General features: G+C 39.7%; 1 protein-coding gene across 1 annotated transcript in view; it reads left to right on the top strand.

The window, feature by feature from the left end:
- Positions 1 to 9,392, top strand: part of LOC133562197 (tumor necrosis factor receptor superfamily member 11B-like) — a 14,954-nt gene extending 5,562 nt beyond the window's left edge. The window contains exons 3-5 of the mRNA XM_061916156.1: positions 1,729 to 1,908; positions 8,822 to 8,903; positions 8,974 to 9,392. Of these exons, the coding sequence (XP_061772140.1) occupies positions 1,729 to 1,908; positions 8,822 to 8,903; positions 8,974 to 9,223 (512 nt within the window). The 3' untranslated portion in view covers positions 9,224 to 9,392. The remainder of the gene's footprint in view (positions 1 to 1,728; positions 1,909 to 8,821; positions 8,904 to 8,973) is intronic.
- Positions 9,393 to 12,378: the final 2,986 nt, after the last annotated feature.

The raw sequence follows: 12,378 nt of genomic DNA, 5'->3' as shown, positions 1-12,378 counted from the left end.
CGCGGGAACGGAGGAATGCTGCTGGATGACGACAAGGGACAAGTGACAAATGAACACGGAAGGGTAGAAATACAGAGAGAGCGAGGGTGCGTAGAGATAGATATTGTCGGCTTGCTGTACAGGAACAGGTCGCTTTGTTCTGGTCCGGAACAAATGTCTGCAGTGGCTTAAGAAGCCCAGGGAGCTCATCAGCGACAGCGTGCCGATTGATTGCAGCCGCTCAGGAGTGGCGTGCGCACTGGAATGCGCCCGGGCCGTGACAGGAAATTTGAAACTAAACCATGGAGGCATTTCAGAGATATGTTTAAAGTACTCTTACTTTCTTCCAAACTTGCTCCTAATGAGCCGTTTGGAATTTGAGACTTGTGATGTATCTTGCCTTAGCTACGTCAGCGTATATCTCTATGTATGGTAGACGTTTACCTGAAGAGCTTTGCGCGAGTCCGCCATTCTTATTCATGTGTACTCCAATGATGCAGTCCATATGTTCCTTATTTTTTTCCTCTATCCATTTGTTGTGAGGCTGACTGGCTCATACATGCACATGCATGCAAAATTCCCCGCTGTTGCCATTTGTAAGACAAAGAAGCATACAGTTCTAACTTATATGCGTCAGTAGACTCCATATAGGAGCACTAAAAGTACAACATGGCTGACGGGGAGAAGATGCTGTTGGAGTAGAGGCATGTAACTAAGATCACCCACAAAAGTCTTGACAATGCTCTGGAAAACATAATCTATGCAACATTTGGACCAAAGAACAACCATTACATGTTATGTGTGGGGGGGGGGGGAATCATAACATGACTCCTTTTAATATTGTTCTGACCCTTTTTTTTTTTAATTTCAGTAAGGTAGTTTTATTGATAAAGATTGGTAACATTTTATTGATAAGGGCATATTGAATGGTCATTTGGCTTTGTCAACACTTTATTTGACGAACATGTCAGCTCACTTCTTGTTATAGATCCTTTTAAAATCCACGTTTTATCTCAACAATTACAATTTTAAATACAACTAAATCAAACAACTTAATTTGTAGAACAGTTATTGTTATTAAGTGTGTCCAGTGACACAAGAGATGGTGTTTTTACTGATTCGAATACAATTTGGGATTTTTTTTTCCAGCACTTAAAGGGGAACTACACTATTTTTGAAGACAAGAACAGATCTGTTTTTCTTTTTTTAATCCATTCTAACTCATAAATAAGCGCTAGCAAGAGTCAGTTAACAATAGAGCTACTGAGATTCGCTCTATTCTGCCTAAACAGCGCTTTATAAAACATTCAAAAACCTCCATCAATGCTTTATATACGTGCTGTAAGTATATATATATATATATATATATATATATATATATATATATATATATATATATATATATATATATATATATATATATATATATACATATGTATATATATATTTGCACATTTTAAGCATACGGCGGCATATATATTTCACAGATTCATCACAACGTTTCCTTTTTTACTACTACTCATGGTAGACCTTGTGGGAGCTATCAAAGACTATTTTAGGACAAATTGTGATCCAGAACCTTGTATTTTTGAGCCCGAATATGAGGAGGATGAGATAAACTTTTTAACATTAGATTCATTTTTTTGTATATAAAGTCAATATTAGACAAAGTGAATTCAACCCTAATGCACTACAATAAGCAAGTATGACTTATGTGGCGACGCTCAAGGCTCTCGTCTTTGTTTTTAGGTACAGCACAAAATGACACAGTCTGTCACAGGTGCTCCGACGGCTTCTTCTCCACCTCTTCCTCTGCACTGGAGGAGTGTGTCAAACAAAAAGAGTGTGAAAACGGACAGCAGCTTCTACTCCCTGGATCCGCAATCCATGATGCAGTTTGTGGCCGCTGTGAGGATCTTGCAAATGGAGGTAATATTTGGAGGTGACATTGCCATATTTTCAAGCAGATAGTTTTTTTGTAGGTGGAATTTTGACATTTTTTGATATAGGAAGTGCTATAATAAAACCCCTAATAATTCATGATTAATTACAAAGGATTGTTACACCAGTCTTGGTTAGCCTGTTTAGGGAGATTACAACTATCAAGCACTAATAAGAGCTTAAGCAAAACTATTTAAAATATTCCATCCCATCCATTTTCTACCGCTTATTCCCTTTTGGGGTCGCGGGGGGTGGGGAGACGCTGGCGCCTATCTCAGCTACAATCGGGCGGAAGGCGGGGTACACCCTGGACAAGTCGCCACCTCATCGCAGTATTTAATTTTTTTTTTTTTTTTTCTTCAAATAAAATAACAATATTAAGTTAAGTTAAAATGACTGGGATGAAAAATCAGCACGTCCAAGTACGAGACCATGGTTCTCGCCCAGGAAAGGGTGGAGTGCCATATCCGGGTTGGGGAGGAGACCCTGCCCTAAGTGAAGGTGTTCAATTACCTTGGAGTCTTGCTCACGAGTGAGGGAAGAGTGGATTGTGATATCGACAGGCGGATCGTTGCGGCGTCTTCAGTAATGCAGACGCTGTATCGTTCCGGTGTGGTAAAGAAAGAGCTGAGCCGGAAGGTAAAGCTCTAGATTTACCGGTCGATCTACATTCCCATCTTCACTTATGGGCATGAGCTTTGGGTTATGACTGATAGGACAAGATCACAGGTACAAGCGGCCGAAATGAGTTTCCTCAGCCGGGTGGCGGGGCTCTCCCTTAGAGATAGGGTGAGAAGCTCTGCCATCCGGGAGGAGCTCAAAGTAAAGCCGCTGCACCTCCACATCGAAAGGAGCCAAATGAGGTGGTTCGGGCATCTGCTCAGGATGACACCCGAACGCCTCCCTAGGGAGGTGTTCAAGGCACGTCCGACCGGCAAGAGGCCAAAGGGAAGACCCAGGACACGTTGGGAAGACAATGTCTCCCGGCTGGCCTGGAAACGCCTCAGGATCCCCCGGGAGGAGCTGGATGAAGTGGCTGGGGAGAGGAAAGTCTGGGCTTCTCTGCTTAGGCTGCTGCCCCCGCGACCCGACCTCAGATAAGCGGAAGAAAATGGATGGATGGATGGATGGATGGAAGTTAAAGCACCCATGATTGTCACACACACACACCCTAGGTGTGGCAAAATTATTCTCTGCATTTGACCCATCACCCTTGTTCACCCCCTGGGAGGTGAGGGGGGCAGTGGCCGCGCCCGGGAATCATTTTTGGTGATTTAACCCCCAATTCCAACCCTTGCAAGAAGGGAGGCAATATAAAACAATACTTACATTTATTAGATGTTCTCTCCCTATGGTGTTTTGAAAGTTGATATTGCAGAATAGTTTGTAATCCTGCAAACTAACAAATAAACCATTGATAATTATATTGCCTTGTTGGAGATATCAACAATAATCTTAAAAGTGGGTTCTTCCTGGACCCTTTTAATACAGCCAGTCCACAAAGTTGTGTATAGCATTGTAGTTTATGTGTAATCCTGCGGGGTATTCCAGGTAGCAAGTTCTACAAAGTCTTGAAGACCTGAGTTTGTTTAATCAATCCTGAGTGTGTTTACTTTGAAATAAGACCACAATAAAAAGCCATAATAAACCCTTGTGCAAGTTGCTGAGCTGAGCTAGAATGAAAGTGCATGCAGGAAGGACTTGGTTGACTTTATTGAGTTCACAAAAGTCTTTTATATACATGCCCAACATCATTTTTAGTGCATTGTAGCTGTTTAATGGCAGTTTGGCTCATTTTTGAACTCATCAAAGCTAATAATGCGTCATGGTTTGCTGGTTCTATCGAGTGTTTGAGAGGTGCAATTACATCATACCAATATTTTCGCGTTTTTCACTCGGCAAGAATGAAATTCATTACATTTTCCTAGAAAAAACACAGTAATATACCAGGATTACAAAAATAAAGAAAGTCACTAGGGCCAAAAGAGGTCATAAAGGGGAAGTGCACTTTTTTTGGAATTGTGTCTATCGTTCACAATCCTAATGAGAGAGAGACAACAAGGTTTTTGTTTCTTTTTACATTCTAATTTGTAAAAATCGACTCGTTCTTGGTGGCTAGCAATGCAGCTAAAGGGAGCAATTCATTCTGCATCCAAACCACTTTCAAAATGCTTCCAAAAACCGCCAACTATACTTCATTTACGTTCCGGGACCCGTATAATCACCAAGCTGCAGCAACATTGTTAATGTGTGAGAGAACACTGAGGAACTATTTGTCTATCGTAGTAACATATCGTCGACATGTTACGGTATTAGCCGTAAGTTTGCAACAGTAAAAGGTAAGCTAGCTTTTGCGTCAACAGCTGACCTTACTCTCTCGACTTATGTTTCATGTTTCACTGTCTGTTTGTGCTCGCTTCTGTAAACAGCAGTTCATCCTCCATATATTCAGCTACAAAAAGATAAGGTTGTTACTCCTCATTTGTCCAGAAATAGTCGTCTTCATCGTCTGTTACAAAGTCTGCTGTGATTAGAACACACTCGCATTTGTTTCTCGAAGTAGGAACACACAATTTGTTGCCGGAAGTTGGAATTGCGTTGCTATTGAAATGGTAATAAATGCGCTGAGGAAAGAAGTCACGGTAATGCATAAGATGACCAAAATACGGAAAATATTATGCATATTACATATTGTTACTACATTTTATATATACTTGCAGTGTGTACATAAAACAATGATGGAGGGTTTTGAAGTTATTTTAGAGGGCTTTGAGGGCTTCAACGGTGATTCCCATTAGCAGCATTTTGCAAGCATTTTTTTCATCATCTTTAAAATCCTGAAAAAAAAAAAAAAATACGTGTGATCATGATTGATAATGATTTTGAGCGATAGGCAACATTCCAAAATATAGCGCAGTTCCCCTTTAAAAGAACGTGTGTATAAGTTATGTTCATATCCTGTTCTAACGACGATGTACGGATCCGTAGTACGAAGCCCCTAAAGGGATATGGGGAAAACAATTGAAATTGAAACTTACTGGACAATCATATCACCTAAGGAAAATGTAATGTCATTTAGGGTCCGAGGGTTGCACAAGCGTTAATGGGGCGCTAATTCTGCAATTCACCAGGATAGAAAATATTGTCTTTCTTTACACAGCTGGAACCAAAAGTGTTCATGTGTGTTTATGGTAAATATAAATATTTTTTTTGAAAGTAAAATAAGTATATATAGGTATACCGTAAAATAAGATTGGACTAAAATGACAGACAGGTACTACCGGAGTCAATGCTTAAGTTTGAAAGTGGAAGTTTATTGATTCAATATTTAATCACCGTTTACAAACTGTTTTGAAACAAGAACAATCTGAAATTTAAAATGCCGTTGGCAGGTTAGTTTGCTTATTGTAATTATAGTAGTTCACATGTCAGTAATATTTACAATGATGATTTACTAACAAAAAAAAAAAAGACTTTTTAATTAATACTAATTCTAATAATTAAACATGTAATTATGACTCAGACAGATTACATATCTCTAATCAAAGTAACAAAAATATTTATATTTTGCTTACAGGATATAGCACAAATTTTAGATATATTTAAAATAATGAAAAATTACAAAAATGTAATGTTTCATTTTGTACAATTTTGTTTTAATCCAAACAACAAATGCAATAAACATTAAAGGCCTACTGAAACCCACTACTACCGACCACAAAGTCTGATAGCTTATACATCAAAGATGAAATATTAACATTGCAACACATGCCAATACGGCCGGTTTAGATTACTAAATTGCAATTTTAAATTTCCCACGGAATTATCATGCTAAAACGTTGCGGTATGATGATGCGTGCAAGTGACGTCACGAATTGTAGAGGACATTTTGTTCCAGCACAGTTCACAGCTATAAGCCGTCTCTTTTCATCACATAATTCTACAGTATTATGGACATCTGTGTTGCTGAATCTTTTGCAATATGTTCAATTAATAATGAAGACGTTGAAGAAGAAAGCTGTAGGTGGGAAGCGGTGTATTGTGGCCGCCTTTAGCAAAACAAGCACAGCCGGTGTTTCCTTGTTTACATTCCTGAAAGATCACGGTGAAACTTTACTGTGGAACAGAGCGGTCAAGCGAACATGGTTCCCTACCACATGTCAACCGGCAGGTTTTGGTGAGAAAATGGTGGTAATAAGTCGGCTCTTACCATAGACATGAGGGGAGAGCTTGCGTCGCTCCTCATGCGCCCGTCAAAGAGGCAGCTGCGGACTCTCTTGCCTCCTCCCACCGGCCGCCCCCGACCATCGGATGCTTCCACCGCCTCGTCGAGAAATGTGGCTTATCTCGGAGACACTGGTTGTCGCCACACCCGTGGCCACACCCCTCCAACTTTCAGGTTGTACAGGTACGACCATATAATCACACTAAAACACTAATAATACAATAAGCAGATAAGGGATTTTCCAGAATTATCCGAGTAAATTTTTCTAATAACATCTGAATCGCTCTGCCGCCTAGTTTTTTTTTCTTTGTTTGTTTTTTTCTCTAGTCCTTCACTTTCACTTTCTTCATCCACAAATCTTTCATCCTCGCTGAAATTAATGGGGAAATCGTCGCTTTCTCTGTCCGAATCGCTCTCGCTGCTGGTGGCCATGATTGTAAACAATGTGAGGAGCTCCACAACCCGTGACATCACGCGCACATCATCTGCTACTTCCGGTACAGGCAAGGCTTTTTTATTTGCCACCAAAAGTTGCAAACTTTATCGTTGCTGATCTCTACTAAATCCTTTCAGCAAAAATATTGCAAAATCTTGAAATGATCAAGTATGACACATAGAATGGACCTGCTATCCACGTTTGAATAAGAAAATCTCATTTCAGTAGGCCTTTAAGTATCTAAAATCAGGTATTGTTTTTATATGACTAATGAAATACTTTTTTTCTTAGCAGTCTTATGTAATACTATATCTAGCTAACCTTTTTCAGGAATTGATTTGGTTTTAACATCCACTGGTTACAAATGTACAGACACATCATGTCTGACTGCTTGATTCACCTCTATCAGGAGGGAGGTGACTTGAAAACTGTCAGGGTCTGATCAAGAAAACCTACCAGAGAGCAGGCTCTGTTCTGGAAGCTTAAGCTCCATCCATCCATCCATTTTCTACCGCTTATTGTATTCTGGGCTGCGGGGGGCGCTGTGGCCTATCTCAGCTACAATCGGGCGGAAGGCGGGGTACACCCTGGACAAGTCCCCACCTCACCACAGGGCCAACACAGATAGACAAACAACGGCGTGGCGCAGTGGAAAAATGGCCGTGCACAACCTGAGGATCCCTGGTTCAATCCCCACCTAGTACCAACCTCGTCACGTCCGTTGTGTCCTGAGCAAGACACGGCACCCTTGCTCCTGATGGGTGCTGGTTAGCGACTTGCATGGCAGCTCCCTCCATCAGTGTGTGAATGTGTGTGTGAATGGGTGAATGTGGAAGTAGTGTCAAAGCCCTTTGAGTACCTAGAAGGTAGAAAAGCGCTATACAAGTACGACCTATTTATCATTTAACATTCACACTCACATTCACACACTAGTGTCAATTTAGTGTTGCCAATTAACCTATCCCAAGGTGCATGTTTTTGGCGGTGGGAGGAAGCCGGAGTACCCGGAGGGAACCCACGCAGGGGAGAACATGCAAACTCCACACAGAAAGATCCCGAGCCTGGGATTGAACCCAGTACTAGTGAGGACCTTCGTAGTGTGAGGCACATGCACTAACCCCTGTAACCACCGTGCTGCCCCGGAAGCTTAACCTGCTTTCTGGAATACCCTCGTGCTGTCATAACCTCCTTGGTGTATACTGCAGTAATATCCTGCATCCTTTATTAAAGTTAAAGTACCACTGATAGTCACACACACACACTTGGTGTGGTGAAATTACTCTCTGCATTTGACCTATCACCTTGTTCCACACGTTGGGAGGTGAGGGAGCAATGAGCAGCAGCGGTGGCCGCGCTCGAGAATAATTTTGATGATTTACCTTCAATTTCAACCCTTGATGCTGAGTGTCAAGCAGGTAGGTCCCATTTTTATAGTCCTTGGTATGACTCGGCCAGGGTTTGGAGTCACGACCTTCCAGTCTCAGGGCAGACACTCTAGTCCAGTGGTTCTTAACCTTGTTGGAGGTACTGAACCCCACCAGTTTCATATGCGCATCCACCGAACCCTTCTTTAGTGAAAAATAAAATGTTTTTCAAATTCAAGACAAAGTTATATGGTCTTTCACTGGTGCTCAACCGTGCAAGAACATCACCTTGTTTAAAGAACAAAACACACACAGTGCATGAACTCGTAACAAAGTGCAAATCAGTTTGGGTTCTGCTGTTGCCGTATCCCTAATATGCCGATAGGGAGAAGTTTTTATGTACACGATGAGTCGGGTGTGGCTTGAGTGGAGGCTCCACCGAATCGCTGAGGCCGACTCACCAAACCCCTAGGGTTCGATCGAACCCTGTTTAAGAACCACTGCTCTAGTCTAACCCCAAGGCTACTGAGCAGTTATTGCATTGAAATGGTTCTTCTTCCGCCTTTGCCTCACTTACTTTTTTGTGCAAATTAGCACAGTTCCATCAATCCATTTTCAACCGCTTGTGCCTTTTTGGGGTGGCGGGGGGGTCGCTGGAGCCTATCTCAGTTCCATCCGGGCGGTAGGCGGGTTACACCCTGGACAAGTCGCCACCCCATCGCAGAATTAGCACAGTTGTTTTTGTGTAATCCTACAATTTAAGCAACAAATTGCAATAAACCCTGTGGTTATAAGTAAATAAGCAACAACAATAGTACTAGATAATAATACTTCCTATTTCATTGCTTTGGAATCTTGTCCTGTGGTTCCCTCTAGGTGAACAGCTCAGAACTTTCCTCTCTGGCTTCTTTAGTATGCACAGAATGCACATGATCAAAATGAAGAGATTTTTTCGCAGGTGAGTCAACCATCTAAAATTCACCAAAGTAATGTTTTTATATCACACCAATGAGGCATCTTCTCCACAGGTTTCAATCAAGTGAAGAAAGACACACCATTCGCCTTAGCTCCTTTCGGCGTCCTGAGCAGCGAGGTCCTATGTTGGACCGAATCAAGGAATTGCTGCATCAGGCGCCACAAACTCATCTGAAGAAACTGCCGCACTTTCTGAAACAGTCTCAGCTGTCCTCCATTGTGAAGAAGTTAGAGAAGAAGCTTAAAGAAATTGAACAGCAGGCACCAAATTGTAGTTTATCACATGTCTTCTTATTTGACTGAAGCTTGGAATGTCATGTCAAATGTTGGCTGTTATTTAGCATCTCTTTACAAATTGCACTGTTTTTGATATGTGATAAATTGCACAAATTGACATTATTTTCATGCACAAGTGCAATAATGTGAGGGGTTTAGTCTCAGGACAATACATGTACATTAAATGTAAACATGACCATTGGCTTGGGTCTATGTATGAGGTTTTAGAAATGCTGTCAACAACTCCATCCATCCATCCATTTTCTACCACTTGTCTCTTTCGGAGTTGCAGGGGGTGCTGGAGCCTATCTCAGCTGCATTCGGGCGGAAAGCGGGGTACACCCTGAACAAGTCGCCACCTCATTGCAGGGCCAACACAGATAGACAGACAACATTCACACTCACATTCACACACTAGGGCCAATTTAGTGTTGCCAATCAACCTATCCCCAGGTGCATGTCTTTGGAGGTGGAAGGAAATCGGAGTACCCGAGGGAGCCCACGCAGTCACGGGGAGAACAAGCAAACTCCACACAGATTTGAACTCAGCACTTTCGTATTGTGAGGCAAATGCACTAACCGCTGTCCACCGTGCTGCCTTTGATAAGAACTCATATTATCAAATTTGTTTGGGTCCCAGCTCATGTAGGAGTGATGGGAAATGAACCAGCAGACAAATATATGCAAAGCAAGCAATAACGACTGGAAATTAATGTCATTGTCATTAGTACATCAGAAGTCAAGTCATTGATTCAAACATAAATTATGAAAACACTGCTGGACCGGTGGTGTCATGGAAATAGGGAAAGATCATTTTTCACTATCAATCCTCAAGTTGGCTCGGGACGTCGGGGTGGCAGATGCAGAAACGAGGAAACAGTAATCACTCGTCTGAGGCTGGAAACATGCCGGGTAGAATTAAATACTATTTCTAGTAGACATCAAGACTGTGAACTGCGACAAATAATCTTCAAACAGTAGAACATGTCATTTTATATTGCGCAAAATACAAAAGATAAGGAAAAAAATAGAGAAGATAATTGAGCTAAATATATTATGTACGTCCTAGTCACTGCCGTTGTGTCCTTAGGCAAGACACTTTATCCACCTTGCTCCCAGTGCCACCCACACTGGTTTAAATGTAACTTAGATATTGCGTTTCACTGTGTGAAGTGCTTTGAGTCTCTAGAGAACAGCGCTATATAAATATTGTTCACTTCACTACAGCACACTACTGTAAATTGAAAAAACTACCACTGTTTTTTAAGGTAAAATTATGTCAACTGAGGTGCCAGGTTTTTGTGTTTTTCTTTGTTTTTTTAACCATAAAATCTACGGTTGTTGTTTTAAAATGCATTACTGCAAATGTAATAACATATCAAATGTTTTACGGTAAAACACTGGCAGCTCAGTTGCCAGAATAAAAAGAAAAAAGTGGTAATGATAAATATGTTGTAAAACAAATGTTGGCGACTATGCTGCAAGTATTATTCCATAAAAAAAAACAATGGCACTGTTTTTCCATTTACTGTAATACATTGTAAAAAAAAAAAAATGCTGTAGATTTCACAGTAAAATTCTGGTGACTGTTGCCAGTTTTTAACGGTAAAATCTACAGATTTTTTTTTATTTTTTTACAGTGTACGTGAAAAATATATAGAATAATCAAATTCATAGGCAAATTCAGCCATAACTGTGATGTTATGTAAACGAGTTTGACACCCTAGACAGTAAGCCAGGGTTGTCCAAAGTGCGGCCAGCAGCTCATTTTTTAACGGCTTGTGACACTCTTATAATACTCTTAAAATAATATTAATAATAACAACATAAAAAGTGGGGAAAAAAAGCAAACAGGTGAAAAGGACTAAGAAAAAGTTGCAATGTTGAATCTATTAACCCAAAGCTGCCATACAGGCTGTTATTCGCTTTAAAGCTGTCATTGCTTAATAATATAATAATTTATCATACTGATAGTAATAATGAATCATAATAAATGATGTTATGAATTATTGACCTATCCATGGCTCCAATTAATTTAGATCATATATTCTACCTTTATATATTTCCTGGGGGTTAAATATTGCATATTTTGTGTGTACAATGTTTTTTTTGACAAAAAAAAATGCATTAAACAAACCAAAAGTAAATTAATAAAATCTAATGATCAACAGATAGGTTAGAAAAAGTTGATCTTGAGAGACCTAAGTCATGAAAGTAAAAAAATAAAAAATAAAAAAGCATGACTTATTTGTAACACTTTTATGTGAGGGGCCTTTTTAAATCCCCAAACATTTTAGAATGTTTTGTTTTTCAACTGTTATTGCTAAAAATAATAATAATAATAATTAAAATGGTGTTATGAAGTATTTACCTATTTAAGGCTGAAATTGCTTTACATCACATATTCTACTTCAATTTTTTTTGGGGAGGGGGACTATATAACATTTGTTTCTTGGTTTTTGCCATAAAAACCAGGTTGTCTTTGACAAAGGGCATACAATATTTAAAAAAAATGTATACTTTATATCGACGGATGGACCTGAAGTTAATCTAGAGATTTAAGCGAGGAAGGATAATAAAAGAAAAAAAATAATACCACATTTTTTTTATTTTTTATGACAGAGATCTTTCCGGGTCCCTGGTACCAATTTTAAAAACACTAGAAGTTAAAAACATTTTATATAATTGTTTTTATAAATATATATATTTATAAATATACTGTACATATACATGTACATTTTTATAAATGTCTAATGATAATGTCAATGAGGGATTTTTAATCTGTGTTATGCTGAAATTATAACTAATAATGATACTGTTGTTGATAATATTCATTTTTGTTTCACTACTTTTGGTATATTGACTTTGATTTTCCAGTGGCAGCACGGTGGAATTGGAGCTATAGTGCGTGTGCCTCACAATAAGAAGGTCCTGGGTCCTTAGTAGGGCTGCGAATCTTTGGGTGTCCCACGATTCGATTCAATATCGATTCTTGGGGTTGTGATTCGATTATATATCGATTTTTTCGATTCAACGCGATTCTCGATTCAAAAACGATATTTTTCCGATTCAAAACGATTCTGTATTCATTCAATACATAGGATTTCAGCAGGATCCACCCCAGTCTGCTGACATGCTTGCAGAGTAGTAGTTTTTTTTCTTTAAAAGCTTTTATAATTGTA

The sequence above is a fragment of the Nerophis ophidion genome, linkage group LG11 (genome assembly GCF_033978795.1).
Source record: "Nerophis ophidion isolate RoL-2023_Sa linkage group LG11, RoL_Noph_v1.0, whole genome shotgun sequence".
NCBI classification, from domain to species: domain Eukaryota; kingdom Metazoa; phylum Chordata; class Actinopteri; order Syngnathiformes; family Syngnathidae; genus Nerophis; species Nerophis ophidion.
Note: the sequence above shows the minus strand (reverse complement) of the source record. Positions and strands in the feature narration are given on the sequence as shown.